Below are 21500 nucleotides of genomic sequence, written 5' to 3' on the forward strand. Positions count from 1 at the left end.
ACTTACTTTCGTTACTGACTGATATCTCAGTAGTAAGAAATAATTTTAATTAGGGTTTTAAAGTTACATATAAATTATTATAATTTACAGTTGACTTAGAGAGATTGCTTTGTTATTACATTAGATTTATTTGTGCAACAGTTCTTTTCCGAATGATAACAAGCAATGCAACGCGATCAATATAATTATAATATTTCTCACTATTACTTATCATTACCCAGTACAATGAACATCCCGTCTTACAGTAGTATTATATGTCACATAATAGTTATTACACGAGATGAAATTGTTTCTTATGCTCTGGCAAGTAACAAACAAATCCAAGCCGCAGCGTGTGCAATGTATGAGACATTTTTTATTTTTCTGACATTTTCTTGTGCGTGTAGTAGATTTGTATCCCAAGTTGGGAAGTACATCGGATGACACTATTCGTTTATTGCTGTCGTATAAATTTTGGCTCTGGTGTGAGAGAGTATATCCTAGTGTAGCGCGAAATACAAGTCTAATGAATTATTAACATGCTACATCGCTCAACAAAAATGTTTGTGGGCAAATTTTGGAAATGACTTATTAAGAAATTTTATCTTCTTCGCATCTACAGTATATTGAACAAACCCGAGTATACGTGTGTAATATATACTTAAATGGCAAAATCTGCAAAAGCAGATTTTGCAAAGTGTCTGCTGCAGATTCTGTCTAAAATTTACTCGTCGTAATACAACAGAATTTGATGGTAGAGTGTGATGAAAGATTGACGGCAGAAAACGAGCATCTGTCGGCAGGTTGCTTACTGAGTGTGTATATATAAATTAATTGCTGCTCGAGAAGATATTAATCGGAGCATGAAATGTGTCTAGTCTAATCTATATACAGTGTAGATTTTGGTGTGCAAAAGTATCATCTTTGCATCGCCCACGATATACGAGTAACCAACATTACCAAAAGTTTTATAAACGGTATCTAATCGCAAGTCTTCGTCGTAACACTATGAACATCAAATAGTTGTTACTATCAAATAATGATTTTTCTCCTCTTTTCCTCGTTTCTTTTTCTTTTAGTGCACTCTCGTGCATATACAGCAGTAAGTACAAATACAATTTTCTTTCTTTTGTAGGAGGGCAATTAATAGTGTTGCAATTGTCGCTTACACATACAAGGCAAGCCGGCGAATTGCGTGTCTCGCGGGATTAAATCACATTTCATGGTTTAGGCCAGTTCTCGGAACCGCAAATATAATATTGTAACGTTCAGCTTCAAAGATACCATCAGAGACGTTAGATTACGTATCTAAATATGAACGAACGTCTTTAATTACGAGTCTACAATTAACGATGCACGTGACAAATTGTCGGGTAAACCGCGGTTCCTCGGCGTGACCTGTTGCAACATCGCGAAAACACTCGGAAAAAGACAATTCGCCGCTTTTCTTTATATCGAGTAATTAATATGTTATTAACGAATAGAGATCACATTGTTCTATGAGCCATTTATATGAGAGTGTCCATTAAATCCTGATCGGACGGGGGGAAGTGATGTCGAGCAACGGAGGAGTATTCCATGTCGATCGGCTTGGTGTCGTCATAGAGCGTTGGAGCTTCGCACAGGATTATGAAGGTACCGGCCACGGAAGTTATCGTGAAGAGCCACAGGAAAAGCCGATCGAGGACCATCGCGACAAATCCCCAATCCTGATCCTCCTGCCGTGGCACACAATGAGTAATATAGTAACAAAGTACAAAGTGACGTACCGAGAAGAGAGTATGTGCATGCCGAAATATACGCAGAAAAGTGAAGAAGAATAAATCTCATTCGTCTTGAAGCTTCGAGAACACACGGAGGAACACAACTCGGTCGCGGAATTTTCTGTTATCTCGGTACCAGTCGAAAACTCGGCTCGGAACTGGAAATATTTCCGCAGACTTCCACTCTGTTCTCAATTTGCTCTCTGTTATCTCAACGAAATTTTAGTTACAGTTGTATATTCGAACGAATATCTTCGGTTATGTACGAATAGAGACACCGTGTCCTCATCTCGACGAGTTTTCGTTTGGTTCCTCCCGTTCGGTTGTACGAATTGTTTTTTCGTGCAATAACAAATCAATCTGTTTTGTTATACACAAAGAAAAAATATTGAAGTAAAAATTACTGTAGAATTTCGTAGCCGAGAAATATACTAATATTTTGTCTTAATTTTCATTAACCTTCCACTTCACATGTGCTATTTATATTTCTCGGAACTAGAAGAGAGTCCATTATTAAAACATGTACCATATATATTCCTTAATAAAATAAACTCTTCTGAAATACATTTTTCCATTGAATATCTATCCCTTTCTGTGTTTTGTGTATATCTGCGCTGCAAGAGAGCTTACCGCGTTGAACTGATCTTGGCGTTGAATGTGATGCTGAATAAACATAACGTTATGTAACGCTTTTTCCAATTCGAACGGATACTTCTTTCGTGGCGTTACGTCGCTCAAAGACTCATCCAGGCCGGACATAACCGTTTGAAGCCCATTATACCCCAAACTGCCAACCAGAAATCGATTGTGGGCGGTCGTCCTGTGTAGACCGTTGCAGCCTGAAATGCCAATAACCGTTGCGCGACTATGATCGTTTCGATTCGCAGCGAGATGCGCAAACGTTTTATTACCACGAGTGTTGAAGAGAGATAAGGAATATATTGAGAAAAAAATATGAGAGAAATAAAGAAATATCTGCATATTCGATGGCTACTAATGAGCCATGAGGCTAAATTCTTCTTAAGTAGAACAAAAAAAGATGAATAACTAAATCGCTTTGATGAAGGTAAAAACAAACAAAAAAAATGAAGAGAGGATCGTTATACGAAGAAAAGCGTTATACCGTCGATTCGTTGATGGCGGGCAGAATCCGGCGAGGACACTATCGAGGACGATCGCGCGGCCGCAGCGACCGCCTCGCTGAACTTATCCCGCTTGCTCCACTTGCCCCGTCCGTATATCTTGCGCGCGGCAAGATCATTGAGGAGATCATCGGGCACTCTCATGAGCAGTAGCTTCGGCAACTTTTTGATGAAGATATTTCTCGTGCACGACGCCATCTTGTGGGTGCTCGGTTTGCGGTAGTGCACGTTCAGTATGGTGATCGTTATCACGACCGACAGCCCGACCAGGATCATCGTGAAGAGGAGATACTTGCCGAGCAACGGCAACGACAGCGATGTCGATGGTATGATCTCGGATATCAGCAAGAAGAACATCGTCTGCGATAGCAGAATATTGATGCAGAGCGCGATCTTCTCGCCGGAGTCGGCCGGCAGGTAGAACGCGAGCACCGACAAGTACGAAATGCTTACGCACGGGACTATGAGATTCACCGTGTAGAACAGCGTTTTACGGCGTAGCGTTATGTTAAAGAAGATATCGGGGTACGGCTCGTGGCAACACGGATAGTACTTTGTGTGCCGCTCCGCCGGGACATCCAATATATCCCACTCCACGCTGGGATAGTACTCCCGTAGGTCGATGCCCACCTTCACTTTGTCGCCTATGTTTTGATTAATGTGCTTCAAGTCAATCTGCAGGAATAGATTTCGCGGGTCAGTGGACGTCGCATTCAGAATCTGTCAATATTCCCCGTTCTCATTGCACGAGTCGCGAAAGGAAGTCCCCGAAATCGAAATAACAGACTCGATAAACTCTCTCTCTCTCTCTCTCTCTCTCTCTCTCTCTCTCTCTCAAGGCACTTGGTCCGTGAGAACCCAGTCAAGAGTGTTATATGTTGAAAGGCGCAACAATCAATTATTTCTTCATGGGCTTCCAAAAACGTTACACGAGTGTGACCCCGATGTTCCTTTGCGATAATGTCCAAAGGATATGTCGTAAATCATATTTACAAACGTTGAACATAGATTTGTCAGACCTCGTCGTGTCGTATTGATCGTCAACTTTTTAACAGCATCGTCAGGGACCAGCTACCTTGATAATTCGTCGGCTCGAGGCGGTCACTTACTTGAAAGCCGTCGTACGTCCATGAGCCGAATTTCATGAAACAAGTCTGCTGGTCGAAAGGGAAATACTTGACGTTTATCTCACAGGATGACTTGAAGATCGCCGGCGGCGTCCAGAGGACCTTGCCGGTGTAATGCAAGATAGCCTTGGTCATCGTGGTCACACCGTACTCCCCGTCCGCGCTAAAAAAAAATATATATATATCGTCAGTTCGAGAAAGACGGAGAGAATTCACGCGCTGGAAAAAATGGAAAAAATTCTTCACCCGAACGTAACATACACAGCGTGCAGACGCTGAGCGAGAAAGAAAGAAGATCGGTGGGCAGGTGGGTTGCTCCGAAAATATCGCACAAGAATATATACAATTAATCTCTGAAATTGGCTTTATCGTTTCTCAAAGCGCATTCTCTGTTACAACAATTCAACACACTTTTCCATCCGATGAAACCAATCGAACCTCCTATCAACATCAGTTTCGATGCGACACGACACCTAATATCATTTTGCGGAAACCATTGGAGCAATTTACGTAACCCAAAGGCACGCATCGTGTTTTTTCTTTCCTTTTCTTCCCTTTCTTATTTCCTGATAATTCGCGTGATAATAACGACGGGATAGGCAAAGATGGCATCACGTACTTGTTATAAAGGACAATGTCGGGCAACCATATATGCTCGCTGGGCACGTACAGTTCGGTAACACCCCCGTATTCCAAGGGATCCCACTGGAACTTATGGTCCTGCCATTCCTGAAATTATTAATTTCATTTAGGTCACACATCCGGGTCCCGTCCGACCGGCGCGACATCTCCATAGCAACTGGAGCTCGCTCAAACATTCCCGCTTAATCCGAGACACTTACGTGCTCTAGCCAGACGTTTGTGGTGAGAATTTGGTCTTTCAGATTCTGCAAACAACGTACGGGCTTCGTTAGAGAAACAAGAACGGAGAGCTTCGATCGCGCGAGTAACGCGCGAGTGTACTCATGCAGATTTATCAATACATGAAAGAGAGCGTCAATTTATTTAGTTTTCTCATGTAATGTGCAGCAACTATATATAGCAACTATATACAGCTTATTGCACGTGATGAGAAAAAATGAAAACGAGAACACTCGTCGTGTTATCGATCTCTCGCGTTTGAGCTTTCAGAAACGGGAAATGTCGAGTGCGGGCGACTTTTTAATCGACGAGATTAATTATCAGTTGCTCTATAATCAATTGAATGAAAGCAATCAATTGGAAAGATCGTGTTAATTTCCGTCGTTTCAGCTGACGAAAATTTTTCAATCGACCAATCCCCAATTGGACAAAATTGGACATAATCAGCAATGCGACTTTCAAGGGATGACGACGCGGATGGAGGGAGCAGGGGGGAAGAGCAGCTTGTACTTTGTGAGACACGCGATGCTACGTACAAGATCTATCAATTGCGAGAGACGTAGTCCTAGTTTCACCACGACAGTGTCCGTATTGTTGGATACAGGTCGGATCAGCCGATTGTAATTTGAGAGGAGATCATCGTAAAGCCTCTTAGCGTCCGGATTGCTATTGCAGATCCCCACCGTGAGGATCAGGATAATTAAGGGTGATATCATTTCTTCTGGCAGTTGCACGATTAAATAACGGACGCCAAAAGAGCACCTGCAAAGAAATGTCATTGAATCGACAACACGAGGCCGGCCGATTGTGCGATTCAGCGTGCAATATTCGGCTTTGCCTTTCGAGACACAAACGAAACGTTAAATGGACGTTTTTGCCATTTACTCAATTGTCATTTATATTTTTCTCTCTCTTTCTCTCTCTCTCTCTCTCTCTCTCTCTCTCTCTCGCTCTATTTCTCTCCCTCTCTCTAGTATCGACCGGGGTTTCAATTTAATCTAACCGGTGCTTATAATGCTATGTCGATAGCTTAACTGAGCTTTGCGAGTTGTTAGTTGTAGAATTATGAACCTGTTGCGTTAAATGGTCGAGTGCTCATATTAATTTTTATGCAAAGTACCCGTCGGTTATGGAACTTTTATACATGGAGGAATTGATTCGCCAAAGAGTGTGAGAGATACGAGCTTTTTGCCGACAAATTTCAGGCCGTGACAACTTTTTGCTCGGAAATATCTGCACGCCGCACGATAACTCTCTACTACTGCAATAGTCTCGAGAAAATTGATGTAACAGGTTGTTTGATAAAAGGGTTCAGGATTTCGAGGGCAGATGGTACTCACAAAATGGAGGAGAAGAGTTCTAATAAACATGGGTCGAAAAATTAATATTGTCGGAGTTACGAACAATTATTTATTTCAATTAAAGCAAGTGACTTACTCGCTTCTGCTTTTGTATATATTTTCTGATTAATCTGTCCACATGTTATTTATCGTTGAGCGGGGAGTACCGTGCTCTTTTTAAAGGAATCCCTGAAAAAAGTCTCGTCGGTCTTGCTCGGAATGTAAACAAACACCTATTTTTCTTTCTTCTATTTGTACACACGCTTCACCAAACAATTGTTAGCCACATATCCTCGTGAACAGTGAACAATTGAACAGAGAGCTGCCACAAAGTTTTCATAGCGCGGTAAGAATGACATCGTCATTCACTCTAATCAAGAAATGACAGAAATGCATTTCATGTATGGCCGGACACAAGAAGCGAGTAAAAATCATCTGCCTTAATCAACATAAATAATTGCTCATAATTCTGACGATATTAATTTTTCGACCCATGCCTATCAGGAACTCTTTTTTTTAAACACCCTGGTTCGTGTCGCGGGTTCTATATTGACACTTGCTTTTTTACGAAAAATTCAAACCTTTCACAAGATACACCTATGAAACATCATCATTACATAAATCGAAAGATACTCGATTTCGAGACGATTAGCAAACAAAATTTCTCGATAAACATCTCAGATAATCCTGAGATAATCCTCTCTCAACACCATATCCTTCCTAGCACATCGTCGTGCTCGCGCTCGCTCGCTGCTGCGGAATTTATCCACTACGTATGAGGAAGAATAAATGACAAGTGTGTCCCGAGACGGAAGCCATCTCTCGACCGCTTATTGTTCGTGCTTGCACATCGTTCGACGCGATCGCCGAAGCCGCGCGACTGTGTGTGTGTGTGTCAAGCTGGTAAATCCGAACCTGATCGTGGCGTACTTACACACTCCAGCCGCCTCTCTACTCTCCCGAAATGCTGCGCCTATATCTCGTGTCCTTCTTCGTCCTACGTCATAGCCTGCTGCGCTACGTTCGAAATTGTGGCGCGCGCTTGTCGCTCGGCCGGCTCCACGCCGAGGCTCCAGGCTGGGCTTTTATTACTCGCGCGGCTCTCTCGCGGCCTGCTCGCGAAACGCCGCGGGAGAACGTCGGACAGAAATGATGTTGTGTGTACAGCCGCTGGACCACTGGGTGCTGCTGCGTGTGTCTCGAATTCGCAGGATCAATATACCATTGCGCATGTACCAGCGTGGCCGGCTTCGCCTCTGCGCGTTGCGAATGCACCTGCGGCGCGCAAGCTCCGCGGCCGGGCGACGCTTCGCGCAGTGGAAAAAGACACGCGCACGTCAGCCGGGCTCACGGCCGATCCTCCCGTCTCGCCTTCATCCTACGGGAGTACTACGCCCTTTCTCGATGATTTCCGCAGCTCCTCTCGATGCCCTCCCTCATCCTCTGCTATTCCTTTCGACCGTTTCGCAGCAGAGGCTCGATGAGTGCGACGAGACAAGGACGAGTGGAGAATTACGAGCGGAGAAGCGCTAATCGAGAGCGATAATCTCGATAGGGATCTTTGTACGAATTCGTTTGCTAAGCGGAACCTTCTCAAATTGTCTCGAGGGAACGATCGGCCGCGATGCATCAATCGAGAGAGAGAGAGAGAGAGAGAGAGAGAGGGGGGGGGGGCGAAAAGTAACAGCGCGAATTATCCTTCTCGATTATTAACGGTATGAATTGTGCATACGACGACGACGACGACGCAGATCTCACGTTTACGATAACTTTGTCATATTTGTTGTATTGTTATCGAGACGTCGCGTATTTTCACGATTCGTTTCTACGCCATGGTAATTCGATCATTCCGCGTCTGCTCCGCGAGCTTCGTTTCCCTTCGCGCCGTAAGCCCGATGATAAATGGGTTTATCTTTTCGCGTTTCCTCGCGTCGCGTGGCACTGCAGCTGCCGCGCGCGGATTCACTCCCGAGTGTCAGAGTCAATGTTAGGTAGTTTCTTTTTCCAGTGCGGTCCCGCAGTCCCGGGCGCGTCTGTATTGCGTTCACACATTTATATTCCACTCGGCGCCCTTTCTCTCCTGTAGAGACGTCAACATTGTTTCAAATTGTCCATAACGATTAAGCGTGACCGCGAGTTTCCCCTCGCCCGTGATGCAGTTTGTTCGCAAAATATGCAAATTCATTTAGCTTGCGAGAACAAAAGCGCATCTCTTTAGAGGTGCGGATCTTCCGAATAAGTGAGGAGGGAAGTAAAAAAATAGCCGGTTAAAGAAAAAGAAGTGAAAAGAAATTCCGTCTCGCTGTTTCGTCACGATAGTTATTTCTTGCTAAATAATCGCTCAGACGACATTCCTTCATGCGCTGACGGTCGCGCTGTGACGAGGGAGGAATTTGAAAATGTTCCTCACCGATTTCGGCCGAGCCTCGGATGAGTAATCGTAGAAAAGCGAGAAACGAGAGAGAGAGAGAGAGAGAGAGAGAGAGAGAGAGAGAGAGAGACACGAATTCTTTTACAAGTGCTTTCTCGCACGCTCCGGGATTGAGGCAACGAGTCGTAAACGCCGCGCTGTAAGTAGTCGCGAATGCGTAGCGTCAGCCCGGCTCTTGTACGTCGTACAATACTTCGCATAGACACTGGTCTGGCGCTACGCATCTGCACCTACTTAAAGCAAAGCAGCGTTCGCGAGTCGCGCTCGCGCGAAAAATGCGACTTGAGGCGGGAATTTGGTTACACACGTTTGAATTCGGCGTAATATTTCTCTGTACGCTTCGCCCCGACGAAATTGCGGAGATACGCGGAAATAAACACGCGCGAGATGAGAGTGCGCTTGAACGCTGCGAAACTTGCGAAAAGTTTAAACGCATAATTGCGAAGTTGACGTCGCACGCCACGCGAAACTCTTATGTGAAACGTTTTCTCACATATGTATTCCCGCGCTTCCGAAAAGATTCTTTCATAATTATGTAGAATTCGAGGGGGCTTCTTCCAACTGCTGCAGGGCGAGGAAGCACTGATGGAAAAAGAAAAAGAAAAAAAAAAAAAAAAGAGTACGTGTCTTTTATTCTCGACCTCTTTACGATATATCCAGAGTTCATCAGAATTGATGAACGACGCTCCCAGACTTCTAGATCTTCCCTCGCAAAGATTCGCTACGTGACGGCGACGGATGCTGCTGGCAATATTAACAGAGCGATACACTGCACGTAATTGCGTCATTATCGCACGAAATTCGCGAGTGGGCGTGCGGCTGCTTCAATTAAAACAAACAGTCACCTGCTCTAATTAAAATATAAATAATTCTTCACACAACTCTGACAATATTAATTTTTCGACCCATGTTTACCGGGACTTTTTTCCCCTCATTCTGTGAGCACTGTTTAAAATCCTTTCCTTTTTTTCTAACACCCTTATATCATCCTCTCGAGGACGAATTATTATTTCGAGAATAACGCACACACAGGTGTGCGTATTTTCTCCATTCATTTTTACATCCGTTTGACCACTCAGTTCCGATAATTCGGTAGAGCTGCATCTCTCTCTCTCTCTCTCTCTCTCTCTCGGGGGGAATGATTGTCCCGATACTCGGATTTCCGTATTGCGACTTCGGGCAAGTGTATCCCGCGATTGTTTGAATTTCGACGCACTACTTTTCGCGAACAATACATGTCCACCATTTCGCCCGTCTCTCCACCGCCGCGGTAGCGCGCGATGCTCCGGCCTAGCCCGGCATTTAGCATTTTTCTTTATAGCCGGAGCGGGGCATCGTACGCCCGTACATTACAGCACTTTATTCTTATGCGTAGGCTATTCTTCCATGCTTATACCCTCGCACGCGCGCGCGCGCGCGCCCACTTCGTACCACTTCGCACCACTTCGCCTTCCGTGCTCGATGATAAACGTGACTGTTTTTCCGCGTGTCCTTCCTTTTTTCTCCTACGGCTCTGCTGGAGGAGCAGCAGAGCAACAAGGGAGAACTGCAACGCCACTCTCGAGTGCAGGCCGCGTCGCGTCGGCTGGGATAACCGTCGTCCCTCCGCCGACACGCATAGCCACACGTTTTGTGCACGTGTCTGTGTCTGGTAGCAGACGGATGTACGACGCGATTGCACCGAGCGATCTCGCAGGTCTCGTAGGATACAGCACGACGCTCTCTCTCTCTCTCTCTCTCTCTCTCTCTCTCACACGGTTGCCTCGTGTGTATATCGCGGCGCGAAGAATCTGTTCTGTGAGTTCCTCATTCGACGCAGCATTCTCCCGCTCCCTTGCTCTCCTTGCTCACCCGTCGTTATGGGGCGTTTTATTGCTCGGCGGGAAAATTCCCGCGGAGAAATTTCGAACGGATATCCCGCTCTTACGTGTGCGCGGTATTAATTTCCTGACTACTTCCGGAACTACCGAACGCTCCAAAATCACCGGTGTTTGTAAAAATTGCTCCGATCTTCATACAACGATGCGTTTCGTACTTTTTTTTTTCCTTTTTCTTTTCTAGCGAACGTTGAATAAAATTAAATGAAATCGATAGACACGTTTGCTCACATGTATAACGAATTTCCCTTTTTTCCCAAAATTTGCCGATGATAAAATAGGTTGATCGTCGGTACACTGCAAACCCGAGTGTGTTATTCTGACGCGTATAAGCTGAAGCTTCCTTTACACGTATCTTGTCGTCTTAAATCACGTTTAAACGCGTTAAGTGATATCGAAATGCAATCAAACGACGTGATTTCAGACGACAAAAAAAGCGCGAAGAAAGCTTCAGCTATTATATGTGTCAAAATAACACACTCGGGTTTGCAGTGTAGCGGTAACGTTAATCGCCGAGCGATTTATCGTTTACGTGTAAGTATTTCCAAAATGGAAATATTTATTTTAATGAGACGTATGGATTTTGCCGATCTGTGTATCGGCAGGATGTTTTCGATCAACCGATGGGGTTTTTTATTCTGCAAAAAATTCCTCCTAGATTTGTCTTCCTTCTTTTCATCTCCTCGATTCACTGTTGCGTCCTCGGAACAGCTCTTTCTGCGGTGACAGCGGTAATACACGTGGATGAATACTTTTAAAAAAATTCTGATACAATCCAGACATAACGGAGAAATAACGTAACACTTTTTTCACAAGTGAGATAACGTAACTTCCCTCTTAAAGGGAAAGACGTTTTCAAAGAATATTATTGCATATGTAAAGATGGCGTCCATACTGCAGGTTGCCGTGTCCATACCATGTCACTGGTGTGTAAAATATACTGAATATCTTACCGAGGATATCTACGAATATCTGCTGAAAATGATAGTGACGTATTTCTCAACTTCGACAGTTCTGGCAACGAGCGGGGAGAGAGCGACATCTTTACAAAACGAGAACTACCTTCGGCGGGGAGTTTCTCGAGCATCTAAAAAATTACTTAATTCTTAATATCCCTATTATTACCCATAAAATGCTGCACAATTCGTGAGTCTGTAGTCGACTGTAGGCCGGGAATGAGCAAAGTTCTTTGCGGTCGCATTTATTTTGCAGATCCACTCCACGGTTGGGAAGCGACGATCTTGTCGACGAGGACGACCGATATATCGTGCTCCAAGTGCCAACATCATCCGCCAGGGTTATCAGTTCGCGCCCGAAATTGCGCCACTTGCTCGTCCGCTGCTTAATCGCAGGTGAGTTAGTCGAGCGTATTGAAGTTTCCAGCGATACGACGACGGAACGCGAAGCGGTGCGACCCGGCGACGATCGGTTTTGTTCTTTCGCGATGGTGTATCGGTAGACGGTTATCCGGTATTCGACAACTATTCTCGTAAAGTGAATCTGTAACCCGGCCGCCCCTTCCATGCGCCACACTTTAAATTATTAATCAGACCCAGCGGCTGGAATCTGCTCTCGGACAGAAACGATCTTCCTTAATCACGACGAAAGTTGTACACACCGGCGTGGTAGCCGGCGTGTTTGAAATTTCCGCCACCGTAGACCTCGAAGATAGAGCTAGAAACCGCAAGGAAACGCGCCCGGGCGCGCGCGAGAGGGACCGAGAGAGAGAGAGAGAGAGAGGGAGAGAGAGAGAGAGAGAGAGACAGAGAGAGAGAGAGAGAGAGAGAGAGACAGAACGATACCACGCTCGCGATACGAGAAAGTGGAGAGAACCGACGGCACAATCTGGACATAATCGCGGCCCGAGAGAGGGAGAGACGAAGTTGTCCGCAACAAGAGAGAGAGAGAGAGAGAGAGAGGGGGGAAAGGAGTAGGTCGTTTCTTGGGACGCGGAGGTAATTAATGTGATCTCACGCACCGGGCAATCTTCCGTCCCTCGTCCATGCCACGGCTCGCTTTCGCTGTTTCTCCCGCGCTGTCGCATGGAGAAAACTTTGAGGGCCGCGAGATAAGCCGAAACCCCATTATAGTTCGCTGTTAGATTCTCTCTCTCCCTCCCTCTCTTTATGCCCCGCTAGTTCTCTGTGACTCTCCGAACAGTCGGTAGTCGCGCGATCTCTGCTCTATCTCCCTATCCTCTCTGACTGTTCGCGCGCGCGAGCGCCACTCGCTCGCTCTTTGGGCTCTACCTTTAACCCCAAGATAATGGTCGGGGAGCGGTGGTGGAGTTTAAATGAGTGTTTGTGCGCTCTCTGTAAATTATGGCGACCCTTTCGGGACATCCGCTGCCCTTATATACGTGTACGCGAGCGGCGTTCGCCAAGCTGCAACGTCCTCTCGCGACTCATGCTCGGCTGATTATTGCGCGTTACAGGGACTGGAGGGCGAGGGGGGAGAGGAAAGGTGCCTCCGTCTTTCCGAGCCCCGCGGAATGGTATTTTTGTTCACTCTCTTAACGCGGCTGATTAGCTCTTTTTTCGGGCTCGACGTTCGGCTCGCGAATAACAAAAGAGAGAGAGAGAGAGAGAGAGAGAGAGAGAGGGAGGGGGCGAGGAAGGAAGAGACCTTTTGCTCCTTACGACGTACTCGGCCTCGGTCGAAATGTATTTTACAGTCGGCTCTACAGTCGAAGCGGTAAGGGGGGAAAAAAGGAGCGGTGGAAGAAAGGGGAAGAAAAATGTAGCCTCATCCGTGGCTTTCAGTTTCAGAGACACGCGCGCGCGCGCGAAACCGCTCGTTCGATACAGGTTATACGAGGAGAAGCGTAAATGCAGTTGCTTTCGCGTTTTTATTGCGAGCGCATTGCGCGCAGTTTCGAAGCCGGTCTTACCGCGCTCTCTCGCATTGACTATTTAGCTGCGCCGCGTCGCCGTCAAAAGCGGGCTAACGGCCGCTGCCATTTTCCAAGACGCTCTCGCATCCCGAGACCTGCACCTTCTCGGCTTTATTGTGCATACTTCGCTTACGACAGCGACACGCCGTGCAGACATCGCGAGCATTATGTCGCACTATACGGAATTGAAACTGCGGGACCTGCGCGCCGCCGACACCCCTTCTCGCGCGCCGTTCAATGCCGAATGAGGTCAACCACCGTCGCGGGTACCGTCGTTTTCTCCCCTCGAAATACTTATTACGATCCGAGCTTTGCGTTCAAACTGATCGTCCGATTAGCGAGGGTCCGTTAGCGAAGCACACGTTATGGAGAAGAAGACTGCGATCGGGACATTTTGGAGATTGTAGGGCGAGGTTGGATTCTTCTTATCCGTTTAGACAGCGGCGGAGTTTGTCAGATTCCTGTCGATATTCTTTTATCGGTACGATTCAGACGCAATGATGAGAGACGGATACCGCGAATATTCTAATACTAAAGTATTTGTATTGGATTATCAATTTATTTTCTCATCCCCATGCACCTTGGTGCACTTCCGCCACAATCCGCGCGCGAGTGAAAACTGGCGGCGAGGGTGCAAAGAGGGCCATTTCATCTCGGTTATTGCAACATCGAGGATAAACGCGATATCGGGAGTTAGTAAATTGGAGAAAAACGAGCGGCGTCTCGTATAGACGCCGAGAAGATTAACTAACGGGTCCGTTCAACGAGACGTAATTGCGATCGCTACGATTTCACCCTACAGTCGGCCTTCGCTCCTCGGGATAACGACTGCCGAATATGACGGTGCCATTAACCCCCGGATAGTTACTTCCCCCTAATTTCCAGAATTTCCGTCTCGCGGAGCGTCTCATGCAAGAGAAACGACTTCGCAGCAGATTCTGCGTTCTCTTTTTTCCCCCTTCCAGGCGGGCTCGGGCATTGTTCGGATAAATGCCTCCTTTCAGTTTATTAACCGGACAAAATTCTGCTCATTATAGGGCGGTCATAAATGATTCCGCTCCCCCTTCGCCGTAGTTTCGCACAATTCAGCTCGGGGGAGTCGAGGACTTTCTTTACTCTTGCCGCTTTCGATAATATTTCTCTTCGACGAACAAAATCTCCAAAGCGAAAGAGACGTTCGTTATTTATTATTTCAATAAAATTTTACTCGCATCTCTGTGCAAAGGGCCTGCCTGCCTGCCTGTTCCGTCTTTCCGCGATGCTCCCGAGGGTATCGTGCCGGTCCGTCTGTCACCGACATCATTCGCCCGAGTTCAGATCTTTCAGCGACGTTAAAGCACGACGTTCGCCCTCGAGAGACCGAAGCTCGTGGAAACATCATTACGGATGCTGGAAAGGGTATGCCTCGTAGGCGCATGGTGGTAGAAGGCTTAATGTTAGGCAACTACTTGAGAAAATGTAGCAACAGGATGCACGAGTGACGTCTTCTTAAATGCTCTCTGATGGAGCGGTTGCCTTAACCGACAGCGTTCGAGATACAGGCTCCGCGCGCTGTTCATACGCGTTCGTGTGCGTTCGTGTGCGTGTACATTAATCCGAGATCTTGATCGCACATAAATCCTGCAGCTGCAAACACGCGATTCTCAGCGAGCAACGAGGAAGTTTCGCTCGTCGCGAGACTGAAAGAGTCCATTATCATTTTCTCGAAGGCAACCGAGGGTCTAACGTACGAGGTTTCATGAAAAAGTCACGAGAATTTTTAATTTTCTCCGAAAGTATTTATCTAATCTTCAATGTTTATCCCATCTCCTTCAAGGTAGTCCCCCATGTGATATTATACACTTGTGCCAACGTAGTTTCCAGTTTGAGAAACACTGGTGGAACGGCTCTTTAGGTATCGTCTCGAGCTGGATCTGCGATTTCGCCTTTGTCTCATCTATTGTCGAAAAACGTTGTCCTTTGAGTGTTCTTCTGAGTTTGGGAAATAGGTAAAAGTCACGAGGAGCGATGTCTGAGGAGAATAAGGTGGTTGCGGCGTCACAACGGTGTTGTGTCTCGCCAAGAACTGTTGGACAAATCGTTTCATGTTCAAAACATTAGCAAAAATCGCTTCGCACGAGCCGTATGAAATTCCTATTTCTTCAGCAACCTCTCTAATGGTGCGATTCTTCTATTAGCGAGCACAATCTCTGTAACTTTTTCCATGTTTTCATCACCGGTGGACCGGTACTAGGACGCCCAGACCTCGCGTCATCTTCGATGTCTTCTCGGCCTTCTCGAAAGCGTTTGCACCATTCATAAACTCGTGCTTGTGACATAATATCGTCGCCAAAGGCCTTCTTTAACATTTCGAACGCTTCGCTGCACTTAATTCCGTTTATAACACAAAATTTCAGACAAACTCTCCGATCCGACATTTCACCACACAAAATATCGCCAGACACACCGAAGTACGTCATTGGTCATTCGCTCGCCAAACACGAACCAAGCGTCGCAGCTGCCTGAAAATTGACACCTACGTCACTGGTAGTGCTACCAACACACAAAAGAAGAATCAACCGAATAGACAAGATACAGCGCGCGCAATTTCAAAATTCTCGTTACTTCGTGATCAAGCCTCGTAATAGCTCTTCGAAACGAAGCGAATCGCGGAGGGTAAGTTGATTTATAAGAAAAATGACCGGTCGTCCCGCGGCCACACTCTCCGCCAATTTCTCAGCGTGAAAGCGATGCGAAATATCGAAGCGATATATCTTCGCCGTGCAAAGTCTCGCCTCTGCAAGGAGAGAGAGAGAGAGAGAGAGAGAGAGAGAGAGACAGTCGTGGAAATTTCAGCGCGGGACGGACGAGAATTGATTCGACGGCCGGTGTAACGATTAGCGGGCGGGAAGTAGTAACGGAAGTAAGGCGGACCGACGCGAGACGCGACGGATATTGGAGCGGGAATTCCTCGAGACAGGCTCCCGGGCTGGCATACCAGAGGTAATTGCATTTTTCGATGTGCCCGTTTAATTGTAACAGGGTATCTCGTTGAATTTCATCTTCGCCATTAGCGCGACGCTCCGACGGAACGCTGCCGAGACACGTGACGGCCTCGAGAGAGTTCCACGACACGGCGACGTTACGTTACGTTGCATTACGTCGGAATCGAGGCCGTCGCATACAAATTGCCGTAACCGTGAACCGAAGCGTAAAGCTAAGCCGAGGAACCAATCGGGGTATTGCCTCAGGATTCTTTTACCTTAGGAGAAAAAAGAAGCGCGCAAAAACGTCCGCAACTCGTTTACGTTAACGTTAACTGCTGACCGTAAACTTGAGCCGATATACGTCGGCAGTGAACTTAGCCCCCCTCCCCCCCCCCCGCCCCAACGCGCAAAGAGAAACTCGTAACGCAACGAAACACGATTATACGTAATCGGACGTATAATATTATCGTTTATCGAGGTAAATGTATCAAACGTGTTTTATGATTAATAAGGCTTGCTAATATCTAGTTTGATGAAGCGTCGTTAACTTGTCAGGTTAAGCATTTCTGTGTCAATTTTTCCTTTCTGTCACAAAATACTCGATTATGTGTAATCAGGCGTATATCATAAAAGAAGAAGTTTGCAAAAATAGTATTTCTAATCTGATAAGATATTGACTTATCAAATTAAATATTTCTCTATCAATTTCCTTTTCCTTCACCATCAAGTATTTGGATTATTAGATTACGAGATATGATGACATGCCTGCCTGATCACGCTTAATCACGCTTTTTGTTGCGATTTTCTTTCTGCGCGTTGATCCAAGTTTATTATGTCACGCATAGACTCGAGTTTTACGGCCAGCACTTAACGCGCGATGCGTTGCGCTTTTATGCGGAGATTCAAACTACGATTCAGGCGGCTGAGTGACTAGATTTTCAACCGGTCGAATCCTAGTTACTTTTGCTTACGGTCCGATCTAGCGTCACAGTTTTATCTTCTTTCGGAGCACGTAAACCTACAGAAATTCCCGATTGGTTCTTCAGCTGAAATTTATGTGTTACGTTCACACAGTTACGGAAATGGAAGGCCCTTAGCCGCGATGCGACGCACGTGCGTGATTTATTTTTCACGGAACTCGACGGGAAGTCAGGCCTATTTGGAGCGGAGGTCAATTAGGAAATTCAGCAATGTTCACGGCATTATGATTCGCCGCGGTAAGGCCAGCTTACAGCGAATGTTGGAACAGGGTGTTGGAAGAAAAAGGCCTTTAAAGGCAGATGGTAATCACAAAATGGAGGGAAAAATCCTGATAAACATGGATCGAAAAATTATCATCTGCCCTTAAGGGCTGAAAAACCCCTTTTTCTTAAACACCCTGTATATACGTATATTTCATAACATCGACGCAGGTGCGTGCCTACCTGAATGCTGTATCTATCTCGCCTTACAGAGCCACCACTCTCTTTCGATTGCAGTTCCTACTCGTCCGAGCGTGCGTTCATAAATTCTCGCTCGACTTACTGCTAGCGCCGTTTTGCCGCTGCGCGCATGCCGTGCGACCTGCGCACATTTTATGTTTCCGATTAGAATAATTGAGCGCACGAACAGAGACCCATCGGCAATGTCGATACCGTGAATCGACCGATCTGTCTCTCGGATCGAAAAATTCCTCGGGGAAATACATCCAGCGCGCCGCACGTGCCGGCTTGTATTTCCGGATCGCCTCCACTTTCGCGCTCGCAACGTTGTCTCGTATTAGAACATTAATAATTTGGCGAAAGTTGCCCGCTGAAAATGACGGAGAGCGAGAAAGAAAGAGAGAGAGAGAGAGAGAGAGAGAGAGAGAGAGAGAGAGAGAGAGAGAGAGAGAGAGAGAGAGAGAGAGAGAGAGAGAGAGAGAGAGAGAGAGAGAATGATAAAGGGCGAATGGATGAGCGGGGATGGGGATGAATTATACAAGAAGGGAGGATACCGCTGTTAAATAATGATTCGGTCTTCGCGCTCTTGCGAGTCGGCGCCTTTGCGAATTTAATCGCCATTATAAAGCGCAGTTAGCGCGCTATAAAATGACACGGGGCGCGAAAGCGCGACTTTATCGCGTCGTCGTAAAATTATCCCCTCCCGTTGCCCGCTCCCGACAACCAATCTCTATCCTCTAACGCGACGTCGAATTACGGCGTATAATGAAAAATATTCAACAAACGGCTGCGATAATTCCCAGCGTGATTTAAAGGCCGACTCTATAGGCGCGAATAAATTCGCGTCGTGTTGTGTCGCGGCAAAGTACATTCTCGCGTGCGTGCGTGCGTGCGTGTGTTGCAATAACATTTGATGTTGCCACTGCAGGTGTGCCGGACGCGGCGTAAAAATTACACGTTGTCCGTTAAGATTAAACAAGAAAGAGGATTTCTCGCCGAGGCGACCGGAGCGAGCAAAGGGTGAGCGGCCTCTTCGACGGCGACGACGACGACGACGACGACGGAGCTAAATCCAACCTTTCTCTCTCTCTCTCTCTCTCTCTCTCTCTCTCTCTCTCTCACACACGAGTAGCGCGGACGGCATCGGTTTTCTATCGGAGGAGTGGGTGGGAGGAGGGAGGGTGCGCGATCAGTCGCTGGTATAACTCGGGCCGGGGGATGGGATAGGGCGAATTCTACGAGTTCGGTCCATCGTCTCATTGTCGCATGAATTATTGATACGGCCGGTTTACACGACGCTTCATTCGAACGCATTTCGCTGGCTGCGTTTCGGCCGGTTACCGCCGACTGTTTCGGATGCCATCGAATTTTCGCCAGCGAGCTTCCGATCGCAGGCGCTAGCGCAGTCGACGGAGGGAGGGGGGGGGGGAGGAGACGGGGGTTGTCGACGGCGGAGGCATGGCGCTGAGGGTGGCGAAGCGGGCGTGTGCTCCGTGTCGCGCGCAAAGACAACACACAATCGCCCGAGCCTTCGAGGAATTCTACTGGCTGCGCGGCGAAACAAGAACTTCACGCATACCGTTTACTTTGGGGAATCCGCGTGGATACCAGCTACCGGAAATACCTCGCACATACCCCCGTCAAAGCCGTCGTGTGCGCCGCGACCCGTTACATATCTGAGGTCGTCTTCGCGCAGTTCGCTGCGGCTCGGCAGCACGCGTGCGTTTTCGCCGCGCCGTCGAATTCGAAATATTCCGCTCGGATTATTTCCCGACAGCGTACCCCTTCGCTCTCGATCGGACATCGCTGCGTCTGTTGCGCGTCGCAACGTTCGCCCGGAGGAAAAGGGAGGTTAGCTGCGTCGGAGCTGACTGCCGTTCCCTTCTAAGGATCAGCTGATCCAGATTAGTCCTGACAGAGTGCGTGTGCTCTTGCTTGCAATTTTTGATAGTGTCGGTTACAACTTTCGATCGGAATTCAAAGTCTCGCTGGGGAACGTCGTGATTAGCGCTGAAGACGACAGTTCGAACAGTTACTCGCCGCCATAGAAGTTTGTAATTGATACTCAGCAGACACGGACAGCAACTATTGCAATACGCTATTAATATTGGGGTTATTTAATCTCTTCTTGTAACTGCGCGATACAACTGTGTTGTAAAAAATTGTTATATCGCTCTCTGGTACTTGCTGGTTATAACGATCGTATAATAGTCGCTGCTACGTCCATTTCGACATTTGCCGGCGAATCATTAAGATCAAACATCGAGCAACACTATCATCTATGATGAGATAAGCGACCGCTAACTTTACCTGCAGGCTCGAAATTAGGCACGAGTTAGTGCAGCGACACAAAATATAACATACTAATCTTTTTATCATTTAAACAAAATAATAAAGCCAAAATCTAGACACATGAATGGATAAATTTGTCGGAATTCAGCAAAAACGCATCATGCGTAATGGTTTAGTATAAATATAACCTTCTAGTAACACGTTGCTCGCGGTTCATATTTCTGTTTTATAACTGTAATTACAATGTTTGAGTGGGAAATTACCACACTGACGTCTATATAACACGCTACGCGAGTGTTACATCGCGTGTTACATTCCGTTTTATTACTGTCACGCAACACTTGTATATATCTGTGTTTGCTGGCTATCGGATGTCTGTTTGTGAAACCCGCGTAATTATCCTTCAGGTTCTTCAAGATCGAGCTGTCGCGTTTGGTGCTTAAGCGGTACTTCAGTCATCTCTGAGAAAATTTTTGTTTAAATGACAAATGCTCATCCGGGGAAGTGTTGTAAATTCCAATTCCACCGTTAGAAATCTCTTGGTTTTATCGACTGTTTGTACTGTTGATACAATAAATATACACCTCCCGTTGAAGCGGAGGGTGATTTTACTCGTTTTACCGTCAATTTGTTTTCGTCGCGTTGTCGAGAGCAACACCTACACCGGTCCGAGTAATAAAGTATTTATAAGCGAGTCGCGCTGTTGCATTCCCCACATTTAATATCACTTCCCCGACACCCTGATACTCGCGGACGTAACAGTCCGCGATCGCGGGCAAATCGCCGAGGGAGAAAGGGAGGATAATACCGAGAGCGCGGCATCTCCGCGAGACAGAGAAGACGGGGGGCTCGAGCATCGCATGTCACGGATTTTCCACGAGCTGAATAACTCCGCCGAGTATCCGACGAGTATAAATAATCCCCGATCGATCGACGAGCGGGCGCTATCGTCCTCGGAAATATGAGCGATATAATGTATCGTTATGGGCAACATGACGAAACGAGAATAAGACATCGAGTGCAAAGTGTTGCGTTCCAGACGGAGATGTCCGCGAGGAAGAAAGAGAGAGAGAGAGAGAGAGAGAGAGAGAGAGAGAGAGAGAGAGAGAAGAGAGGATGAGAGGGAGGGAGTGAGAACAGACCCGAGAGAGAAGGGGCAAGATTGGGTAGAGCGTAGGGCGCCTTTTCTTTTTTTTCGCAGCAACCCCCGCGTCTCGTTTCCATTTCTGCACTCCGTTCAGCACCCTCTGACGAGTCGACCTCGCACCGCCAGTGTCAGTATCGACTGGGGTACCTTGTGGAGAGAGAGAACGGCGATGGGGAGGATGGAGGATGGGTGGGTTACTGAACACACAGCGGAGGAGAGCGAGCGAGCGAGAGAGAGAGAGAGAGAGAGAGAGAGGGAGGG

At 46.9% G+C, this 21500-nt stretch overlaps 1 protein-coding gene and 1 pseudogene across 2 annotated transcripts in view; both read right to left on the reverse strand.

Annotated features, from left to right (window-relative positions):
• Positions 1–108: 108 nt before the first annotated feature.
• Positions 109–21500, reverse strand: part of nAChRalpha2 (nicotinic acetylcholine receptor alpha2) — an 84997-nt gene continuing 63605 nt past the window's right edge. The window contains exons 1-8 of one of the 2 annotated variants that reach the window (XM_025297027.1): positions 7147–7430; positions 5409–5634; positions 4854–4898; positions 4631–4740; positions 3994–4174; positions 2866–3559; positions 2373–2581; positions 109–1697 (exon numbers count right to left, since the gene is read on the reverse strand). In XM_025297027.1, the coding sequence (XP_025152812.1) occupies positions 1488–1697; positions 2373–2581; positions 2866–3559; positions 3994–4174; positions 4631–4740; positions 4854–4898; positions 5409–5588 (1629 nt within the window). In that variant the 5' untranslated portion in view covers positions 5589–5634; positions 7147–7430 and the 3' untranslated portion in view covers positions 109–1487. Of the gene's footprint in view, positions 1698–2372; positions 2582–2865; positions 3560–3993; positions 4175–4630; positions 4741–4853; positions 4899–5408; positions 5635–7146; positions 7431–21500 lie in introns of those variants that run through there. The other variant, XM_011153253.3, reaches the window with a different exon arrangement.
• On the reverse strand, positions 15243–15955 carry LOC112588171 (putative uncharacterized protein FLJ37770; annotated as a pseudogene).

This window comes from Harpegnathos saltator, unplaced genomic scaffold, assembly GCF_003227715.2.
Source record: "Harpegnathos saltator strain DR-91 unplaced genomic scaffold, Hsal_v8.6 scaffold167, whole genome shotgun sequence".
Classification (NCBI taxonomy): domain Eukaryota; kingdom Metazoa; phylum Arthropoda; class Insecta; order Hymenoptera; family Formicidae; genus Harpegnathos; species Harpegnathos saltator.